This window comes from Phoca vitulina, unplaced genomic scaffold (assembly GCF_004348235.1).
Source record: "Phoca vitulina isolate PV1807 unplaced genomic scaffold, GSC_HSeal_1.0 scaffold13, whole genome shotgun sequence".
Lineage (NCBI taxonomy): Eukaryota > Metazoa > Chordata > Mammalia > Carnivora > Phocidae > Phoca > Phoca vitulina.
Window position 1 is genome coordinate 12076746 of NW_022589716.1, and position 20209 is coordinate 12096954.

The 20209-nt window shown below is 44.4% G+C and overlaps 1 protein-coding gene across 11 annotated transcripts in view; it reads left to right on the forward strand.

Annotated features, from left to right (window-relative positions):
- Positions 1-20209, forward strand: part of CACNA2D3 (calcium voltage-gated channel auxiliary subunit alpha2delta 3) — a 960286-nt gene that overhangs the window by 642201 nt on the left and 297876 nt on the right. For all 11 annotated transcript variants that reach the window (XR_004300377.1, XM_032411506.1, XM_032411505.1 and 8 more), the window contains 2 exons: positions 762-840; positions 11393-11526. Coding sequence is in view for 10 of the 11 variants with exons in the window: in XM_032411506.1 (XP_032267397.1) it covers positions 762-840; positions 11393-11526 (213 nt within the window). In the remaining variant the exon portion in view is untranslated. The remainder of the gene's footprint in view (positions 1-761; positions 841-11392; positions 11527-20209) is intronic.

Below are 20209 nucleotides of genomic sequence, written 5' to 3' on the forward strand. Positions count from 1 at the left end.
ATGTCCTGTTTTAAATTTGAATTCGAGGGCTGTAACCCTTTTAATCCCCTACCTTTCTTCCATCTAACCCTCAAGTACTACTTTGGGAGAGGGGTGGTGCTCTATTTCAAAGGATTCTGGCCTCATGAGAGAGAGTTGAGAAAGCAATAGAAAATGAGAGAGCCAGGGTTTTACACGTGCTATCTGCTCTTTGGGAGCCAAAAGCTTAAGAAGGCTAGAAAGAGTCCCCATCGGTCTCCCGGCTACAGGCCATGCCTCTGGTCCCAGTTAATTACCTCCTAAAATCACACCAGACACCACAGATGGTAAGAGGGTCTGCAACCTGTCCTCACACGGGGGGGAAACGTTGAGGGTCTTTTGGTGGCGTTTGTATTCCCAAGAAGAGCACACTGCGTTTCCTGTGTGGATGAGGAAAATGGTTGCGGATTTGGTCCAGGCCGAGATGATCCTTGTCCATATGTGTGCAGCAAACCCCGGGCCCGCGTGGCCGCCTGCTTCCCGTTTCACATTGCTCCCCTCTGTCATGAGTTGCACACCGAAACACACCCACCTCCAGCGCCATATGGTTTAAAAGATCAAAGGCTCCAGTTTTGAATATATTTCTAGCTGCCTGTACTTCAAATGTCTTAAATATGTTCCTACAGATGGGAAGCCTCTGGGGCATTAAAGAGGTAAAACACATGTGCGGGAGCCACGCATGTGGTCTGGGCAGCGCGGTGAAAGGTACGTATCGCTGATGCCTGTTCTCCTCTTCCTCCCAGGTCCGCATCTTCACCTACCTCATTGGGCGAGAGGCTGCTTTTGCAGACAATCTCAAGTGGATGGCTTGTGCCAACAAAGGTAGGTTCCCCCACCCCCATGTGCTCGACTCCGAGTCACTTCCCCTTGGGTGCGCCATAGTTGGGAGAGTCAAGAGAAAGTAGAAAGTTCTAAGACAAGGCTGTGAGTTCTAAGATAAGGTTTGGTTGTTTCTAAGTGTTTGATAGACTTGGAACAACTTCTCCTGAAATATGCTTACGGATTTTGAGGACATCATCAAGTGGAGTGGTTATACCTCTGCAGTGCTGCATAGTAGCTGGGTGAGCTTGGCAGAACTCCTATGGCAGAGCGATTTACTGCACATCCAATATCCATGTGCTCACTCTCCATTCTCCTTGCAGTTAGGTGGGGCCTCAGGTTGGGTTCTGGCCCGTAGGCTGTGAGCAAAACCGAGCTGGGTCATTTCTGGGCCAAAGCACTTCGGAGCTGCTACGATAGTGTCCATACTCTGTTCTCCTGCTCCTGTGAACTCTAAAAACTCCGTGTTCCAGATGGAATAGTCATGAAATGACTTCATCAGCCTGGTTCCCTGAGTGACCACCAGGGACTGGTGCCCTTCTACTCCCCCAGCCAGCCCACACCGGATATACATGTGTAATCAGTAACCCTTTGTGTGAAGCCACTAAGATTTCCAGTTTGATATGTCCCCATAGCATAACTTAGCCTACTTAACTGATTAAATTCGTTAACTTTAAACTGCCTCAATGTTCTAATCTTTGAAATCAGGATGTTGATAATAGTTCTTCCTTTGATTCCTACCAAATATGAAGATTAGTGAAATGGTGTATATTAGGTGCCTGGTTCAATGCTGGGACACGGTAAGCACTCAATAATTGTTGTCTTTTCTATATTCTGAAGTCTCTTGATTAATAATCCCCTGTTGTATGTCAGAAACAATGCTTTGGGGAAAGCAGAGGGAGGGAAGGAACAGGGCCCTCTAGTTTATGAAGGGCTTCCTTCCTTTCATGCTACACAGGACCAAGAAGGCAAAGCATAGGTGGCAAATAGGTGGTAGAGTCCAGACTACTGGAGTCTTAACCCAGACTCCTTGAGTTCAAATCCAGCCTCCACCATCCAGCACCCATGTGCAAGTTACCAAACCTATCTGGGTCTGAATTGTGTCACATACAGAACAGGGGTAGTGATGACACCTGCCCCACCTGTTGTGAGCTGGAAATGAGGCTGTGCAGGTCAAACTGGTAGCGCAGTGCCTGCCACATAAGTGCCCCATTATTTCCTGGTGCCATTTTGATCTGTAGGCATGTCTTCTTTTCCCTCAGAGGCTACATGCTCCATGAGAACAGCCTTTAACTCTGATTTCATCATGAGCACTCGGGGAGAGCCCAGCCTCCTGTCTTACTCAGAATGTTTGAAAAATGAGTAAATTGGCTACAAACACTTATAAAGGAAGACCATGTCCTATTGCATGGTAAACTGGTCTTGATGGATTTAGGTGGTCTTTTTTTAATATTGTCTCCTAAGCCAGCCTTTATTTTATTTTATTTTATTTTTTTTATAAAAGACTTTATTTATTTATTTGACAGAGAGAGACACAGCGAGAGAGGGAACACAAGCAGGGGGAGTGGGAGAGGGAGAAGCAGGCTTCCCGCTGAGCAGGGAGCCCGATGCGGGGCTCGATCCCAGGACCCTGGGATCATGACCTGAGCCAAAGGCAGACGCTTAACGACTGAGCCACCCAGGCGCCCCAAGCCATCCTTTATTTTAAAAAGTTCCAGCATTTGTGCCTCAGTGGAGGAAAGAGGATTCTGTGAAGAGTTTGCACGTCCCAGCTCTTAAGAAAAAGTTATTTTAGTTGCAAGCAAGCAAAGATGCTCTCTGAAATTAAAAAGAGGAGTGTTTTGGAGAGGAAAAGGGTGACTCAGAGCCCAGAGTGGGAAGGGAAACTCATGTCTCATGAGGAACCCAGGAGCTGAGTTTTAGTTCTTTTCCTCCTTGGTTTTTTTCTACACTCTTTGGCATTCTTCCTCTCTGTAGACAGACCCCCCCGGCAATGGTGCAATCTAGAAATGACCACCCGTGCCATGCATACTCATCTGTCCACACAACACATTGTGGGCAAGACATGATATGAGAAAGAAGAGTTTATATCTTCTCCACTTGAGACTGATCAGTACTTTAAATTCGATTTCAAGTCCCTTCCTTCCCCCAGAAAAGATTATGACCCCCCAGCTTGGGCTAGGACTCCCTGCTGCTGAATTGGGTGTGGGTAGAGAGGTAAACCCATGGAGAAAAACAGATGCATTCTGGCGGGGTCTCAGCACTGTGGTTGGGTGGGCGTGGCAAGTGAGTAGTGAAAAGGTACGTGGCCAAGCAAATGAACATTGCTCACCCTTCCCTTTGCTTGACATTGTCTTGAATTATCTGCTTCCACTTGGAACCATCTTTTAAGCTAGTGTCAATTCCCTCATCTAAAAAGTAGAGAACTGCATGGGAGGTTTTAACATTTCCTTGAAGGGCTAACATAACACATTTTACAATTATTTTAGTTTATTGGCTGGCTTGCCTCACTAAAAGGTATCAGCAGTTCAGATTGTCTCAGAATAATGCATCTCAGAATAATGCATTGTCTCAGAATAATGTCTCAGAATAATGCTTCAGGGTGAAGTACAGGGGAAGCATAGACATAAACATATGGGGGCTGTGTGGATCCCAGATTTCCTCTGAGTGAAGAGGCCATTGTTGAAATAAGTTTTGGAACTTTGTTGACATTTGAAAACCTTGAGCGAGCTACACTTTTCCCCATTTTTTCCTTTACTTTGTGGTCTTGAAAAGAAAGAGTTCCTTTCCATTTTCAAATTTTTAAAAATGTTGCTGTTATTCCTGCCACATCAGATTGCAATCCTTCCCATCAGCTAGTATGCCTTTAGTCATGGGTTCTTGTTTTTACCACTGTCTGTGTCCAGCTGATGAAAATTACTCAAATTGAAGTCTTGTCTTAATCAACTAATATTACACCATAATTTAGTTTTAGTCATTGTTTATAAGAATCTTCGAAGCATCTTTTTGAAGACAATTTAGTCAACTCCGAGTATTCCAGGGCCTGGCTATAGAATGCAGCCCTTTAGATTTAGAAGGTCCGAGTACAGCAACAAGGAGGTAATAGTAGCTGCTTAGCTGGCCAGGCCATTGGATTCCACAGTGATCCTCCTTCTCTTCCTGTACAAATCCAGTCATTGCTTTCCCTGCCAAAGCAAGTCTCTCTCAAGAGGTCTGCCTTCCTTACTCTGCTTCTTTTCTGAAGGGCCTTGGGAATAAAATGTCATTGTTTGCCACTCTTCAAAGTAACAGTTGCCATCCAAATGTTAGGTTCCAGTCATCTGTGCCCGTATAAACATTGGCTTTACGTTGCGTCAGTTATGGGGTTTTAGGCCACGTAACATCGGTGAGCAAGTATTCTTCTATGGTCATTAATTAAATCATTGTTTATAGTCTCAGATTGTTATAGTATGGAGGCAGCATAACATTTTTCATCTCAAGTGACATGAGGTCCAGAGGGGGCCCCCCTTACATATTTTCTCCCTGAGTCAGCCAAGTTCTTCAGTGAAATGAAGCATTAGCATTCGGGGACCAAAACAGACCCAGGGAGAGCCCAGGGAGCCCAAGGAGAAGGCTGCTGGCTGACTGGCCAGAGTGACTCAGGAGTCATAGGGCCAGCACCACCCTTTCCCCCAGGTCGGTGGCTGAGGACCCACTATCGGTGCCGATCTTCTTGCTAGGAAGTCTGGTAGCCATGGAGACAGTTCTCAGCCAGTGCACCTCAGACACTGTCCCCTAGAAATGGATTCCTGGGGACTTTCATATCCCTGGCAGGAGTTCTCTGCCTTGTCCAATCTCCTAGCAAAAACCAGAGAGGCCTGGAGCTCATTGGTTTGCTTCATTTTATGCATAACTAGGTCCTATCTTGAGGGAGCCAGCCCTAATGAGGCAAAGCACCAAACCATTTTAAATACATTAAAACAATCATTGCCACTGTAGAATGGTTTGTGGAATTTAAAGCTCTGCTTTCATACTATTGGATAAACAAGTGAACTGGGGAAGCAGAAAAGAGGGGCTGACTAGCCCAGATATTCCATAAAGTCATGATGACCTTCTCTAATGTTCAGTGTGCCAAGATTTTAAATAAGCACTGCCTGATTCTCCTTCAAAAATCACGGTGAAGGGAGTGTTTTCCAGCTGTGCAAATAAAGAAGGGCCTCTGTGTTTGGGTTCTCAACCAATCCGTCATCGTTAGGTCGAATGGAAACGCCACACGAGTCTCTCTTGGTTGTCTGCTCAGCTTGTCCCTCCTTGATGGGTTAATGATCATTTTCTCCTCATTTGAAAGAGATCTGGTGGCCTGAGCCCTCTTCAGAAGTTCAGACCCACAGTCTTTTTCCATCAAAAAATTCTTAGCTTCGCTCTACCTTTCCAAGTGTCTTGTTCCCTAACTAAATTTATGAGGTCAGAATGGTTGTAGGTGGGGTTGAGGGAAAAGTGGAAATTAAAGCTTTTTGCCATTTTGGAACAGGTGGGAGAAGGCAAAAATGTCATTCAGATACATTTGTGTAATTCTTTTTAAAAAATTTTGTACCTTTTGACCATATCTCCCTAATTCCCTCACACCCACCCTACCCCCAACCCCTGGTCACCACCATTCTACTCTCTGGTTCTACACCACGTTTGGCTTTCTTAGAGTCTGTATAGATTTCACATATAAGTGATATTATATATAGTATTAGTCTTTCTTTGTCTGACTTATGTCATTTAGCATGGTGGCCTCAGTGTCTATCCATGTTGTCCCTATGGCAGGATTTCCTTCTTTCTTGTGGCTCCATAATATTCCAGGGTGTACATTCTATAAAACATGAGGATTAGAGTGGAGAGGATAATGGTGATGAAGCTGAAGACAGGGCTATGTTGTTAATCACAGCTAAGCGTGCTCAGTGACAGGTAGAGTGCCAAGTATGTCTGTGTATTATCTCTTTTGACCTCTTAAAGCTTTAGGAGGTGTGTGAGCAGGAAACAAATCCAGAGCGATTGGCACCTTGCCCCAGGTTAGCAGCCCTCAGGTGGCAGAGCCAGGATTCAGGCCCAGCAGATCTGAAGCCCAAGCTTAACTCTTCAGCAGGCTGTGAGGTCTCTGTGTCGCCTCTCTCTGGGGGGAAGAAAGATCGGTTTCATGGAAGACTCTTGCATGCTTCCCATAATATGAGAGAATCTAGAAAATGGAATTTAGAGATTGAGGCGGGATTTTACTATGCCATAGCTAATAAAGGCTGGACGAGGATTTATACCCAGCCTGCGTGTCCCAGAAGTGGTCCTGCCCCCGCCTGTGTAGGCATGTGGTCCAGTTCCCGACATTTTATAAATGGGGACGTTCAGGCTCCGAGCGATGAGGTAGGGGGACTTGGCTCAGTGATGGAGCTGCAGACAAGCCAGCATTCCTAGCTCTACCGCGTGATCCTTCGAATTATTTTTTCTAACATGCAATTTGAAATTAAAAGTGTCATCTTATTCACAAAGGAAAAGGTTTGCTCCTAAATGTGAGGTATGGGGCTGATTCTGACAGCTTCATGCCTGGGAGCGATGCCTGAAGAGGCAGCTGGGCACCCGGTCCTTGGGGGGCATCCTCACCCCTCAGCTCTCAGGGCTATCAGACCTCTTCCTTGGTTTCTGTGAAAGGACCAGGAATCGTGGAGACAGAAAGCTGTTTGAAAGTTGTACGTTTTTCTACAGAAATGAGAGCTTTTTTAGTAGCGTGTGCTGTTGACAGGGAGGAGGAAGAGGGGTACCGTGAGGGGCTTCCAAGAGCACTGCTGTTCCTTTAGCAAATGCAAATCCACTCACTGCCCACCCCATCACCCTGGCAAGACTGAAGTCTGAGTATGGGCTTGCTTGTTCTCGGCTTGTCTTCTTTAAGAGGGCAAAAGCCTTTGAAAAGACTCAACAGGAGCAGTGTCCATCACACGAGAGGTGGAAAGAGGACCTTGGTGTGTGAGGTGCCCAGCCGGAGACTCCCACGGAGGAATGGCCTCACAAGGCCCTCAGCTCTGGCACCACTGCCCAGCTGAGTATCGAATGATATGCTGAGGGGACATCTCGTGCAGAGGCATCTTTTAGACAAGGGCCCTTAAGAAATCTCGAAGTGAGGGTGGTAAAATCTCAGAAACACAAAGCACCAGGCTGCATGTGGTTGATCACACTGAAGAGTGGTAACCCAGACTTCACAGAAGGCTCTGCAAGGGAATAAGGTAAATAAATTGATGTTAGGTAGAAAAATGAGCAGACCACTTGTAATAGATGGCTAATTTCAGCATTAATTAGTCCTTGGTAATTACCAAATGATTGCTGATTCTGTTTTCTTACATGATATATGAAGTCCAAAAAGGCACATTAAAGAAGAGAATAAACATTCCAGGGCTAGAATTTAAAAGAAATAAAAGTGAGGGGAGGGAGGAGGGGAGGTGGCCAGTCCAGAGAATACAGAGAGAAACAAGGGAAGCACCTACAATTACAGCCAAAGCGTCCAGCCTTCAGGGACTTCCTGTTATCCATCAAAAGGTACATTTGTTAACTAAAACGTATACGAAAACATTGAAAAACAAGAAAGAGCCTTTCAGAAAAGTTTTAGGTTTTAATGGATTGGGGCTACATGATAAATTTGCATTAAGCTTTGCAGTGTACAGTATTCTTACCTTTTATACATCTGCATCCCTGGTCTATGTATTGAGATATAAGTCAGAACTGTGACCTGGGTTTTCAGTAGATCTTTGGTGCTAATTATTGAGCATTTCCCAGGAATCTCAGGGAACCACACATTTCCCAACCCCATCCTCAACCTTCTCAGTCACCCAGACACGAACAGCCCATGAGGAGCACCCTCCTGGGACAGGACCTGTGAGCAGCCATGCCTGACCCTTCCCAATACAAGGAGAGGCAGTGTCCTCAGAGGTTAAGAGCAAAGGCTTTGGAATCTGATGAACCTAGATTTGAATTGATCCAGGACAAATTACTGCGCTCTGTTTCCTCACACAAGTTGGGCTCTTGAGTGGCCCAGGTGCAGAGAGGCAAGGTCACAGTCAGACCTCATGAATGTCCCTGCATTACTATTGGCTCCCCCAGACCCCTAGGCCTGGTTCTGGGAATGACACTCTGGACAAGACGGGCACAAGCTTTTTGCAACATGTCATGGAGCTGAGACTCCAATGACAGAGAGCAGAGTAAGCAAGGAAAGTGAAGGTGGGGTGCAGTGAGAGGAATGAGTTCTGACAGCTGATCCCTGAATGATAGCAGAAGCCAGCCGTGGCAAAACTGGATAGAAGGTGTGCCGGGCAGAGGGTGCAGCAAGTGCAAAGGCCTGGGGGTGGGGATGGGGGGATGAGCATGGACTGTGAGAGGAAGCAAAACGCCAGTGAGCTGAAACAGTGAGCAAGCGTGGGAGTGCAGAAGGGGATTCCGTCACCCAGTTGGGGAGGGGCCAGTTGAGGGAGAGTCTTGGCGGTCAGGGTTAGCAATTTGGATTTTATTCTAACTCTGAACAGAAGATGTTTTAGGGTTTTAGGCAGAGAGATGGTGATCTGCTTTATACTTTCAGATGATCCCTCTGACTGCTGGGAGGAGCCTAGATAACAAGGAGGGAGAGGTGCACGGAGGCTCTGGGAAAAAGACGAGTCTTGGGGTCAGCTGGGAGCAATGGAGATGGGAAAGAGGATTTTCAATATATTTTAGAGGTAGGGCCAGAGGAACATGCCATTGGATTAGCTATGGGGTGAGGTGAGGGAAATGATGACTATCAAAGATGATTCTTACGTTTTTGGCCTAATTGGGCAGTGGCGCCATTTGCTAAGATGAGGAAGACCCACCAGGGAAGGAATGGGTTTGGACAGGGAAATTGGGAGTTGGCTTTGGACAAGTTGAGTCTGAGAATCCTGTTACTTATCCCCATGGAGGTGTCAGGTATACAGTTGGCTATGGGTCTGTAGCTCTGGGGAGAAGCCAGCTTTTCAGAACTCTGAGTATGATAAGCAAGGCCAAGTGAGGACGGTGTCCCAGTTCAATCCCCTTCCAAATGTGTGATTGTGTTTCCTTCCTACTCCCCACCATGCAATGATCTGTCTCTCCCATGCTCCTCCTTACATTCATTCCCTTTCTTCTCTTGGCCCGATTTTGGAAAACCCAAATCAGGGATTTTTACTGTTGGCTTTGAGTGTGAGAATGAAAATGCAGACCACCAAGAAAAATCCCTCCTAAGAGATGCTGTCTTCAGTGCACATTTGGTACAGGATTCCCAATTGGAATTGCTCTACACTGTGAATGGTTCACCCACATACCCTGATGGTCCAGAACTTTCAGCTCTCTCCTTCTCTCAACATGGTGACATCTATCTTGGCTTGTCCTCTATGCCTTGTCTGTGGCTCCAAGACCTTTCCTTCAGAGCCTGAGATTTGCCTACTAAAGAAGTGATGAAATGTTTTCTTGCTGATTTCCACACTGATTGCAGCTGCCGTGCAGGAAGGATGATAACTATGAATGCTCCCCTCACCCAGCAATGCTCTTGCAACTTGCCCTTCCCACCTTGCCTCCCAGAAGGGACCTCCTGGAAGCCTTGGGAGAACCCTGTCCCAGATGGGTGTCCCTAACTGTAGTGCCTGGCCTCGGAGGGAGTGTCAAGGTGCACATGGGCCCCCTCCCAGGCTACAAGCTAGAACAGGCACTCACAGCCAGCTCCTTCCGGGCCCTGTTTCCCCTGGGATGGGCGAGGCCCTGGCCCTGGACATGAGTGACAATGCATGTTAATTAGCACTGTGCAGAGCTGTCATCAGGAAGCCAGAAGCCACATGGTCCCAACCTGGTTTGGGGTTGGCACAGCAAATTCAAACCAGCTGGCCTTTGTTTGGAAATGCCCTGGGAGGGTCCTGCCCCTTTTCTGGACAACAGAAGGGCTGCCATTTCCTTACCCAGAGCACGCTTTTAGACAAGAGGTTCCACAAACACTGTAGCAAATGCTGCGTCAGATCTGGCTTCAGGGGCACACGTACCCTTCTCTGGTTTCTTGGCAAGTAGGACATGCCATGAGCTTAGTTGTAAGGGTCCTTATTTAAAGGCATGGGGAGGAAACCTGAATTTTGTCCATCCAGTGTCCCCCTTCTTAAAATCCTCCCATGACTCCCTGCTTGGGGGATAACGTCTAAACTCCTTCCCAAGGTCCTATGTGACAATTCTCCTGCTCATCTCTGATTTATAGTATCTGACTTCCAGCCCCTCTCCCCTAGCTCCTTCCTCCAGCCATTCTGAGCTATTCTCAGCTTCTAGAAGAAGGCTGACTCTCACCGTGGGCCTTTAATCACACTTTACTCACACTTTGCTGGATACACTGTTCCTCTAGCTAACTGGCCCTCATCCTTCAGGGGTCAACTGCACTGACCCTTCCTCGGGGTAGCTGGGTTTGATAGGCTGTCCCTGCTGTGCTTTTCAGCATAATATTCATTGTGCTATTTTGCAGTTGTCTCTTTACTCCGACCTGCCAGGCCCCAGGAGGCAGGGGTCTTGCTCATCTTGTTAATCCCTGCTTCTCCAGTGCTAAGCACCAGGAAAGCCTTCCGTATATGAATGAAAGCCCCCCGTCCTGATCAGGGATCCAGACCTTGCTCAGTTCATGCCTTTCCTTCTCACATCTCCTAACCCATGGTGAAGCCAACGGGACCCCACACTGAAGAGGAACTCCAGATCAAAACGGTGTCCCCATCCACAAGATGATAGCTCGTTTAGGACTTCCTTCTGTTACTGAGAAACCATGTCAACCCAGCATATTCAAAAGGCAGGTCTGGTAACCACATGAGGGGTGTGAGCTAGAGTTTCCGCCTCAAACACACAAAAGGCAAAAAATTCCGTAGGAGCAAAAGGCACAGATGAAGAGATGCCTAAGCATGGGTGCACCTTTGGTATTTGCTGCCTGATACCTGTAAGAACACAGGTGAAACACATCCCTTTCATCTGCCTCGGGCATCTTACCTTTAAAGTGGGCACAGTTGTGTCTGCTTCATCATGTTCTCAAGAACAAATGTGACAAAGCTTATCAACTGCTCAGTAGATTTTGTACCCCTTCAAATTAATCATAGTTATTGTTACAGTTATAAAAAAAAAAAAAAGAGATGGCCTTTACATTTTGTGGTTCATAGTTTTCCTATTGGAAATAAGCGCACTAAAGTAAAAAAAAAAAAAAAAAAGTTCCAGAATGGCATGTAAAGTGGACCCCGCTTTAGATGTGTAAGTGTATGTGTCGATGTGTATGTATTGAAAAAAGTCTGGGAGGACATTCTCTAAAGGGTTAGCAGGGGCTTCCTCTGAGAGGTGGCTTTATGGTTGACCTTACTGTGATTTCTTTTGCTTGATTATATTTTCAAGATCACATGAACGCATTACTCATGAAGTGGGTGATGGTAGAGAGAAGATACAGTGTTTACAAAGGACAGGGAAAGAAACAAAAGAAGTTAACCAGAGGCCAAGAAGCCATGGCATACGCACTCTGCAGTTGCCCTTCTTCCTGTTACTAAGCTTGGTTCTCTCTTGGCAGGATTTTTCACCCAGATCTCCACCTTGGCTGATGTGCAGGAAAATGTCATGGAGTACCTGCACGTCCTCAGCCGGCCCAAAGTCATCGATCAGGAGCACGACGTGGTATGGACTGAAGCTTACATCGACAGCACTGTGAGTCCCCGGGGAGCCCCTGGGGGTGGCCTGAGGGTTTTCCTCTGTTAATTCCAGAAGACTGTGTTAACCTGAAAAATAAAACTGTCAGTTATTTTTCTAGCAAAAATGGGTTTATTCAGGAATAGCAGAGAATTGCAATCCAGGGCAAGCAAGCTATAGCAAAACCATAGGCAAGTCCAATAAACAAAAGAGAGGAATGTTATTTTATGGAGAAGGAGGACGTTGGACGGGGTTGTGTTGAACAAAATCCACTGGAGTTCAAGAGTTCCAGACGATGATGGTTTCCCGTGGGCTGAGTTGCAAAGGTGTTTGATTTTTTGTAGAAGATGCAATGTACATCTTTTCCTGTTGGGGCCTGTAACTGATGCTTCTTTCCTGTTGAGGATTCTTCTGTTGGGTCTGTACTTGACAGCGCTTCCCACCTTCCTCCCTTCTAGCATCCCTAGCACCCACTTTAGTGAGGTTTTCCTTTACTGATTTTTACAACTGCAGTTCTGTCACTCTTCCTCCGTGATGGGGCTCGATGACATTTTCCTTTGTTGTGCAGTTTGTGTTGGTCCTCCACAAGCAAGGTTGGTGAAAAATCATAACATCAGAATGTAGCCCGCACTTTTGGAAGGAGGCCGGTAGGCACAGAAAAGTCCCTTTTTGCTGTGTCTTCTCTAGTTACTTTGTTTTCCTTCTATGTGTACAAATTCTGTCGGTAGCCATGATCATGGTCATGTTAGATTCCGTCCTCGCCATCTGAGAGGCCCGGTCGTGCTGATGAATCTTGGGGGCTCAGCTTGGGAGGGTGACCAAAGTTCAGCTCCGACAGTGAGTGGGAGCCACGGTAGAGGCCACAGCTGCATTTTCTTCCCATAGACAAGCGAGAATATGCTTCTGTGGTGGTTATATCGGCTCTGGATTGCTGTTGGAACTCTGGCCACGGGCTCATTCTAAAGCCGAATTCCAAGCAAAAGAATCTAATGCTCAATTAGCGTAAAAGGAGGAGCTTTGCCATCATCACGCAGTGGCTCAATGGCCGGGTTTCTTGTGTAATTTCAGGGTGATTTTTCATAGTGATAATGAGTCTGATGGGAGTGGTGTTTTTCATTTATTGATTGTAAATGTTCTCACGGGGCCTCTCTCCCATCGTTTGTGTGTTGGGATTAACATCACATTAATCACTGTAACCCAGACACAGCTGTCCTCGGGAGTGATCTCAATGGCTGCGGAGGGCCGGCTTTTCTCTCCATGCTCTCTCTCACTCTGGCTGCATTTCTGGCAGCTGCAGGGAAAGGCAGGGCAGGAACAGCATATGGGAACCCATCTTGGGGGCCACCGCGGCAGCCTGCCCCACCTCGGCCTAAATAAAGGACGCGGCGGGACCACGGAAATATGAAGTGGTCAGTCGCCCTGCATAGAGAGGATGTTAAACTGAAAAAGCCTCTCTGGTTGCCGGGGAGACCTGGGGCTCTCATCATTTCCACAGTCTGACCCCAGGTTTGTTTAGAAGCACGGCAACGAAATAACTAAGCTGCCCCATTTATGTGGGCACCATGCTAACAGTCATTGTCATGGATGTGTTCACCTCTTTATAGGTGTGGCTGAGTAAGGCAGGAATAACAGGTATGAAGAGGAGCAGTGCGAATACCCAAGAATGAAGTGAGCCCGTCATCAGTGGTTTTATGTACAAACCCTGAACGGCCATGGGATCAAGCATTTTATTTGTTTCATCAATTTGAAACATATAAAACAGAGCCTCTATAATTAAAACACACCTGGAGAGACAGACAGGTCAGTAGAATAGGTTGTCCAAGAAAAGGGATCCAACTGCATATAGAAATTCAGTAGAGATAAAGGTGGCATCTCAGGTCAGTGGGGTTAGCATGGTCTTCATAAAAGATGCTTTTGAGAAAACTAGATAGCCATTTAAAAAAAGATAAAATAGATAAAATTAGTTCAATTCACCAGCCATAGCCAAGAAAGAAATCCAAGTGGATCAGCAATCAAAACTGTAAAAAATGAAACCATGCAAGCACTAGAACAAAACCTGGGTGAATCCCTCTATGACCTGGATTCAGAGAAAATCTTTCTAACAATGACTCTAAAATCCAGATGCAATGAAAAGACAAATAAATAAGTTTGACTACCTAAAGACAAAACAAAATGAAAACCAACTTTTATACATCAAAAACCACGATAAGCAAAGTCAAAGGCACAGGGTAACGTGGGAGAAAATATTGGCAATGCAGAGCACACAGAAATCATTAATAATCCTAATATATAAAGAACTTTTCAAAATTGAGGGCAAAACCTTAAAATTCCTGTAGAAAAAAAAAACGAGCAAAATACATGAGCAGACAATTCACAAAAATAATAAAAATGGCTTTCGACAAATGAAAGATGTATAGCTTCAATCGTAGAAAGAGAAGAAAAATGAAAATTATACTCTAGTGAAATACGATTTCGCACCTATCAGAGTGATAAAAATTAAAAGCTTAACTGTATACTCTGTTGGTAAGGCTGTGGGAAAGGAACACCCATAGACCACGTGTGGGAAGACAGAATGGGGCAATCTCTATGAAGGCGAACTCGCATGTACGCTTTGACCCAGCAATTCCACATCTAGGAATGAACTCTGAAGATGAACCTCCAACAGTAAGAAAATACAGTTGATAAAACAGGTTTGCTCATTATAGAAATGCATGTCATTTCAAAATAGTGAAAGTTACCTAAATACAATACGTAACAGATAATTATGATAAAACTATGGGTATTAAAGAGGGCACGGAGGGCATGTATTGAATGGAGCACTGGGTGTTATGCACAATGAATCATGGAACACTACATCAAAAACTAATGATGTAATGTATGGTGATTAACATAACATAATAAAATAAAATTAAAAAAACTATGGTACACACATATTGGTACACACATATCATGGATCTTAATGTAAAAGCAAGAATGAAGATGACTTATTTCTATTGGTTGATATAGAATGATTTCCAGCATATATTGCTAAGTAAGAACAAAATGGAAGAGTATAAATAGAGTGCCCCCTTTTGTATAAGAAAGAAGAGGAACTAGAACATACGCATGTACCTGCTTCTTTTTATGAAAAGAAGCACAGCCAGGATAAACTGGAAACCAATAGAATCTGTTACCTATGAGAAGTGGGAGGAAGTACAGAGGAGGAGTTAGTGAAGGAAGTGAGATAACTCTGGGTATACCTTTTTGCATAGTTTGGACTTTTGAAAGCAGCTTGATGTTCTATGCATTCAAAAATTAAAATCAACAAGAACGAGGGTGGGGAACTAACAGTGAATGCAAAAAGACTAAATGAATCCAATGACATTTCAAATGAACTACAAAAATTATCAAGAAAGGAAGAAAAAGGGGCGCCTGGGTGGCTCAGTTGTTAAGCGTCTGCTTTCGGCTCAGGTCATGATCCCAGGACCCTGGGATTGAGCCCCGCACTGGGATCCCTGCTCTACGGGAAGCCTGCTTCTCCCTCTCCCACTCCCTCTGCTTGTGTTCCCTCTCTCGCTGTGTCTCTCTCTGTCAAATAAATAAATAAAATCTTTAAAAAAAAGGGAGAAAAAGCGGTAAACTTTTGAATATAGTAATTATGCACAATGTTAAAGCTTGAACATAGTTCTTTGACTATCCTCAGTCCAGTTTGGAGAGAGAATGGGAAATAAATTTTAAACTCCTTTTGGGGTCATTTGGAGTAATGTGGGTCTAGCAATTCTGAATCTATTTTCTGAGTATGGTAAGATTGAGCAAATGTGTAAATGAGGAAGACAAGGCAGACACCTGTGGGATGAGACTGGATGGGAGGTGTCAGAATGAAACCCCAACTCTGTCATTTGAAAGGGCCTAGAAACAATGGCACCCCAGTAGCAATGAACACATCTAAAACCCAGACCCCAGCTTCTAAAAACCATTCCCCACTAACAGAAACCAGCATTCCTTAGAAAAATTGCTAATTCCAGGACTTGGGTTGGGAAGGTGCCCCATATCCCAAAAAAGCCTGGAATATTTAATGCCAGAAACTAAGAAATTCCTAAAAAAAACAAGGAGGTCATATCAAAAGGACACAGGAGTCAGTATGAAGGGGACCTCACTGGTCAATTCTGGGACAGTAATGGATTATAACCTGTGGAATAAAACAGAAATCCACGTGTTCTTACGATAGTGACTAGATCAACAAATCTCAAAGGGATGAACCAAAGAGATAATGAGATAGGTGAACAAGGATGCAGTGGACAGTGGGCTGCTGACTGGTAAATGTGAAGGGAGTCATGGAGATGGAAAATCTCTGCTTTCTAGACATTTTGGGAAAGACCGGTTAGGGCAAAGGTTATCAATGGATGCTAAACTAATGGGGAGATTTGGAACAGGGTATTTTCATGGTCTCAAAGATCTTCCCCAGAGATCTTTGACTAGTTCTGGGGGGAAAAAGTAGTATCTACACAGTGGGAGAATCCAGACAAAATCTAGAGTGGGTCATTAAAATTAGTGTCACTGATGAGAAACAAATGGGCATGGTGTGCTTTTGGAAAAGGATACATCCCACTTACAGAGTATTCTGGCTGGGGGTACGTAACCCAAAGGTCATGGGGGAGGAAGGTCACGGAAGAGGATAAAGCTTGGTATTAATATGATGTCTTGCTTTAGATCATATTAATCACTTGAATCAATTGTTTTAGATTTACTAAATTACATACACACATGCATATATACTTACATATATATGTGTTTACATATGAAGGGCAGTTAAGAGCTAAGGAGACCCATTGCCACTCCAGCTTTTCCACTAAAGAATTCTCAACAGCAAAGGCAAAGTAAAGGTCTGGGAGCAGCTCTGGACATGCAGTTTTAGAGGAAATGTCTTTGAACAGTCTTGTGCTTTATCTCCAATACTTTATGAAGTTTGCCTTCTGTTCCATAATCATCCTTACTTACTTTAAAATGAAATAATGCTTTAAGTGGCTCATAGTTGAGTAAAATGGTATGCCAAGATAACAGAGCTCATTTATACCACCTCTTCCAGAATCCTTTGATATAAATCCTTTGACAGAAAACTAGCCCCCCAGAATATGTCTGTCCTTGAAATGAATGATAGCTCAGCACCTCCTTTTCAGCTTCGGTCGTATCTTTGCAAATAGCCCTGATAAATAAACCCCTACTAGAATGTTCTGAGAGTCCCTTCTCATCTTGATGGTGCTGAGAAACCTGCTGGGTTGGGGCAGACACTGGGGTTTCCATCCACCTTCTTTCTAGGCCTGTTCAGTGAGGACAGGCAGCTGCTACTCCAACAAATCCTTCTCTGGCCAGGAAGCAACAGGCTTTTCAAAGTCTTTACCTGGGCCTGGATTCTGCCAGGTCAAGGACAAAAGCCCCCTGTTGTTTGTGTGGGCTCAAAATAGGATTTGTATACTGAACTCATCTGCAGAATCTAAATTCTGAGAGGCGCCCACCAACTTTGGAACCCCCCTGCAAGATGAATGGGGGGAGGGATCAGCAGTTGTCAAGTTTATGACCATCCTGACACATTCTGGACAGTCCCAAGCCAGCATTGCCCTAATGTGTCCCACCTTGAAATAATGAAAGAGACCAAATTCAGAAGCACTTGACATTGGGACTGGTGAGCCCATTTTCATAATGTCCTGGTTTAGCGATGGCAGCTTTGGATTTTTTTTTTTTTATTGAAGCATTTATAATCTACCTTAGTTTATTAATTGATAGCATTGAATTTAGAGTTGGAATAGCCTCAGTTTGAATTCCAGGTCTATTCCATACTAGCTATGTGACCGTAAGCAAGTCATTTAGCTTCTTTGAGTGCTGTTTTCTGCATTTACAACATGGAGATAAGACTTGCCTTCCAGGGTAGACACTAAAGATTAAATGTCTATGCATAGTGAGAGCACAGTAAATAATGCCTGTCATCCTTCCCCAACCTCAGGAAATCAGTTTTCTCCTTGGCTGTGGGAAGTTTTGGAAATCTCCCTTTTTGGGCTGGGTCTCACATAGTAACTACAATATGGCTTATACCATTTTGATAATAGAATCTGGCACTTAGGTATAATGAGTACCTTGGAAGCATTATTCATCTAGAGATGCACTTTAATCCTTTGGAATTCATTTTGCTGTAATTACCTGTTGTGGGCGGGGCACTAAAGTCTGGGGTTAGTGCCTACGGTCAGTGTCCCCAAGAAGGACTCCTGCACCATCCAGGCAGAGTCCCCACAGCCTCACAGATTGCCCAAGGCAGGGCAGATATGGTAGGAGCCCTCTTAGTTACCTGCCATGTGAAGGACTTAAGGAGTTGGTGCCCTCCCTTTGCCCTGATAGTTTGTGCCAGTTGCCCAAAGCACATTGGAGGTTGGATCTGGAAGGTCATGCTGATACCAGAAGTTGATGTATGATTGTTCTAAGTTGAGTTGTGAGCTTACTCGAAGTTAATTGTCTTCATATTTAGACTTTCCAAACCTTTTGATGCCAGTTGTAATTTTATCATAATTATATAAATTAATTAAATATTATTGAAACTAATAACTTATGAGTGTTAAAAGAAAGTTGTTACTTCTATAGATATGTAAATGAATGCATTGGAAAGACTATAGAAAATTGCTAAAAATTACCAGTATGTTAACTATGGGCAGAGCATCTGTAATACTGGGGAGCACAGCCTTCCATGCATTCAGAGGAAATTGATCCTTAGCCTGCCTTTCTTTTCTTTTCTTTTCTTTTCTTTTCTTTCTTTTCTTTCTTTCTTCCTTCCTTCCTTCCTTCCTTCCTTCCTTGATAAGGGTGGTTTACCTTGATTTGTTTGTTCTATCTTAGGTTGATGGGAAGGTCTGATGGCTGATGGCTGGGTTAGTATCTGCTTCTTATGTTATTGCCTCTTGGTAGTGTCTGGGAGCTGTGAGCTATGTGGACAATGACCTACCAAACACAGAGAGGAGGGTCACCAGCTGGTGTGTGCATAGTTTTGATTTCCAGCTAGAACCACCAACACGCTCTCGTGACATGGGTCAGCATCACTGGGACCCCTGTGGTAGTTTTTATTGCTATGTAACAAATCACCACACACAGCAGCTTAAAGCAAAACAAATATGTTATCTCAGGGTCTGTGGGCCAGGAATCTGGGCAGAGGTTCACCAAGACCCTCAGCTCAGGGCCTTACAAGGCCACACTGCCGTTCTCATCTGCAACTCAGGGGCCTCTTCCAGGCTCATTCAGATTGTTGGCAGAATTCAGTCCCTTGCAATTGTAGGACTGAGGTCCCCATTTTCTTGCTTGTTGTCACCTAGGGATTGCTCTCAGCTCTTAGAAACGAAAGTTCCTGTCATATGGCCAATGATAGGCAGTCATGCAATGGTGTTTGCTTTCTTCCAGAGCACCAAGAGTGCATCCCTCTAAAGCTTTGCCTGCTTTTAAAAGCTTCTTTGATTAGGTCAGGCCCATCCAGGATAATCTGTCTTTTAATTAACTCAGTCAAGTGATAGTAACCTAATCATGCTAGTGATATCCCATCATACTTATAGTCAAGGGGAGGGGACTTTAAGGGTCATGTACCTACGAAGGCAGAAATCGTAGGAGCTGTTTTAGAATCCTGCCTACTGCAACAGCTTCTGTCCATGTGCTGTGGTCTGAGAGGGAAAGATAATGCCAGAAGGAAATACAACCACCACCTCCTGCTCCTTGCAAACTCTCTGTTAAGAGTAAGTCTCAGGGCAGCCATGCCTGTTCATCATAACACTGCTGCTTACTGCTGATGTCTCTAGGACCTAGCTTCTCTTTGTGACATTGTAGTCTGAAAATGGCTTGGATTTGTTTCTCAGAATCAGAAGACTTGTGACCCTGCTGATGTATGTCATTTCTACCAACTACTAAGGGAGTAGGTATTCGTCAATTTCCACAAGTTTGCTTAACATGGTCTTAAAAGCCTTTTTTCTTTTTAATTATCTGGTGGTTAAGGCAAAAGGAATTCCTGTTTGCTTGACTCATCAGTCATTATGGCTGAAGACCCAGCAGCAACAAATACAATTATATAATTGATTTAATACTTAAATGAACAACTTAAAATGACCCATGAGTATGGTACTTTCCCTTTTTATTAATTACATATTGATTCATACGTTTCTGGGTCTGGATAAGCTCAAGATAAAAGTTTGTATAGGCCAAATATAGATTCTTGTACATGAGTCAAGGACTGCATTTAACGAAGCCTGATCTAGACTCTGGACTGGCACAATTTTCCTATCAGGGCCCATCCTCCCTGCCTGTTACTACCAGTCTGATTAAATATTCTGTTTCCTGCCTGGCTGTTCTATTCAATTTGTTTTCCTGGTGAAGCCCAAATAAATGAATTAATGTTAACAACCGTTAATTATGTTTAATCTAATAAGATCTCGTGTATTAATTGACAAAACAGCAAACACCAGAATTCTGAAATTCATGGGCTTCTTATCTGAATACAAGTTGTGCACAGTCATTATCTCTTAGGTGCAGAGCAAAAAATCATTAACAATGGAATTTGTTCCATTTTGTAAGCAAATGACTTGTGCTTTCCAGTTAGGACTTAATCATCTCGGGAATGCTACCCAACTTGCTGTGCAGGGTAGAACCTGCATTAAACCCAGGAAGCATCAGCATCCCTGATCAGCCCCTCCAGGGGAGTTTA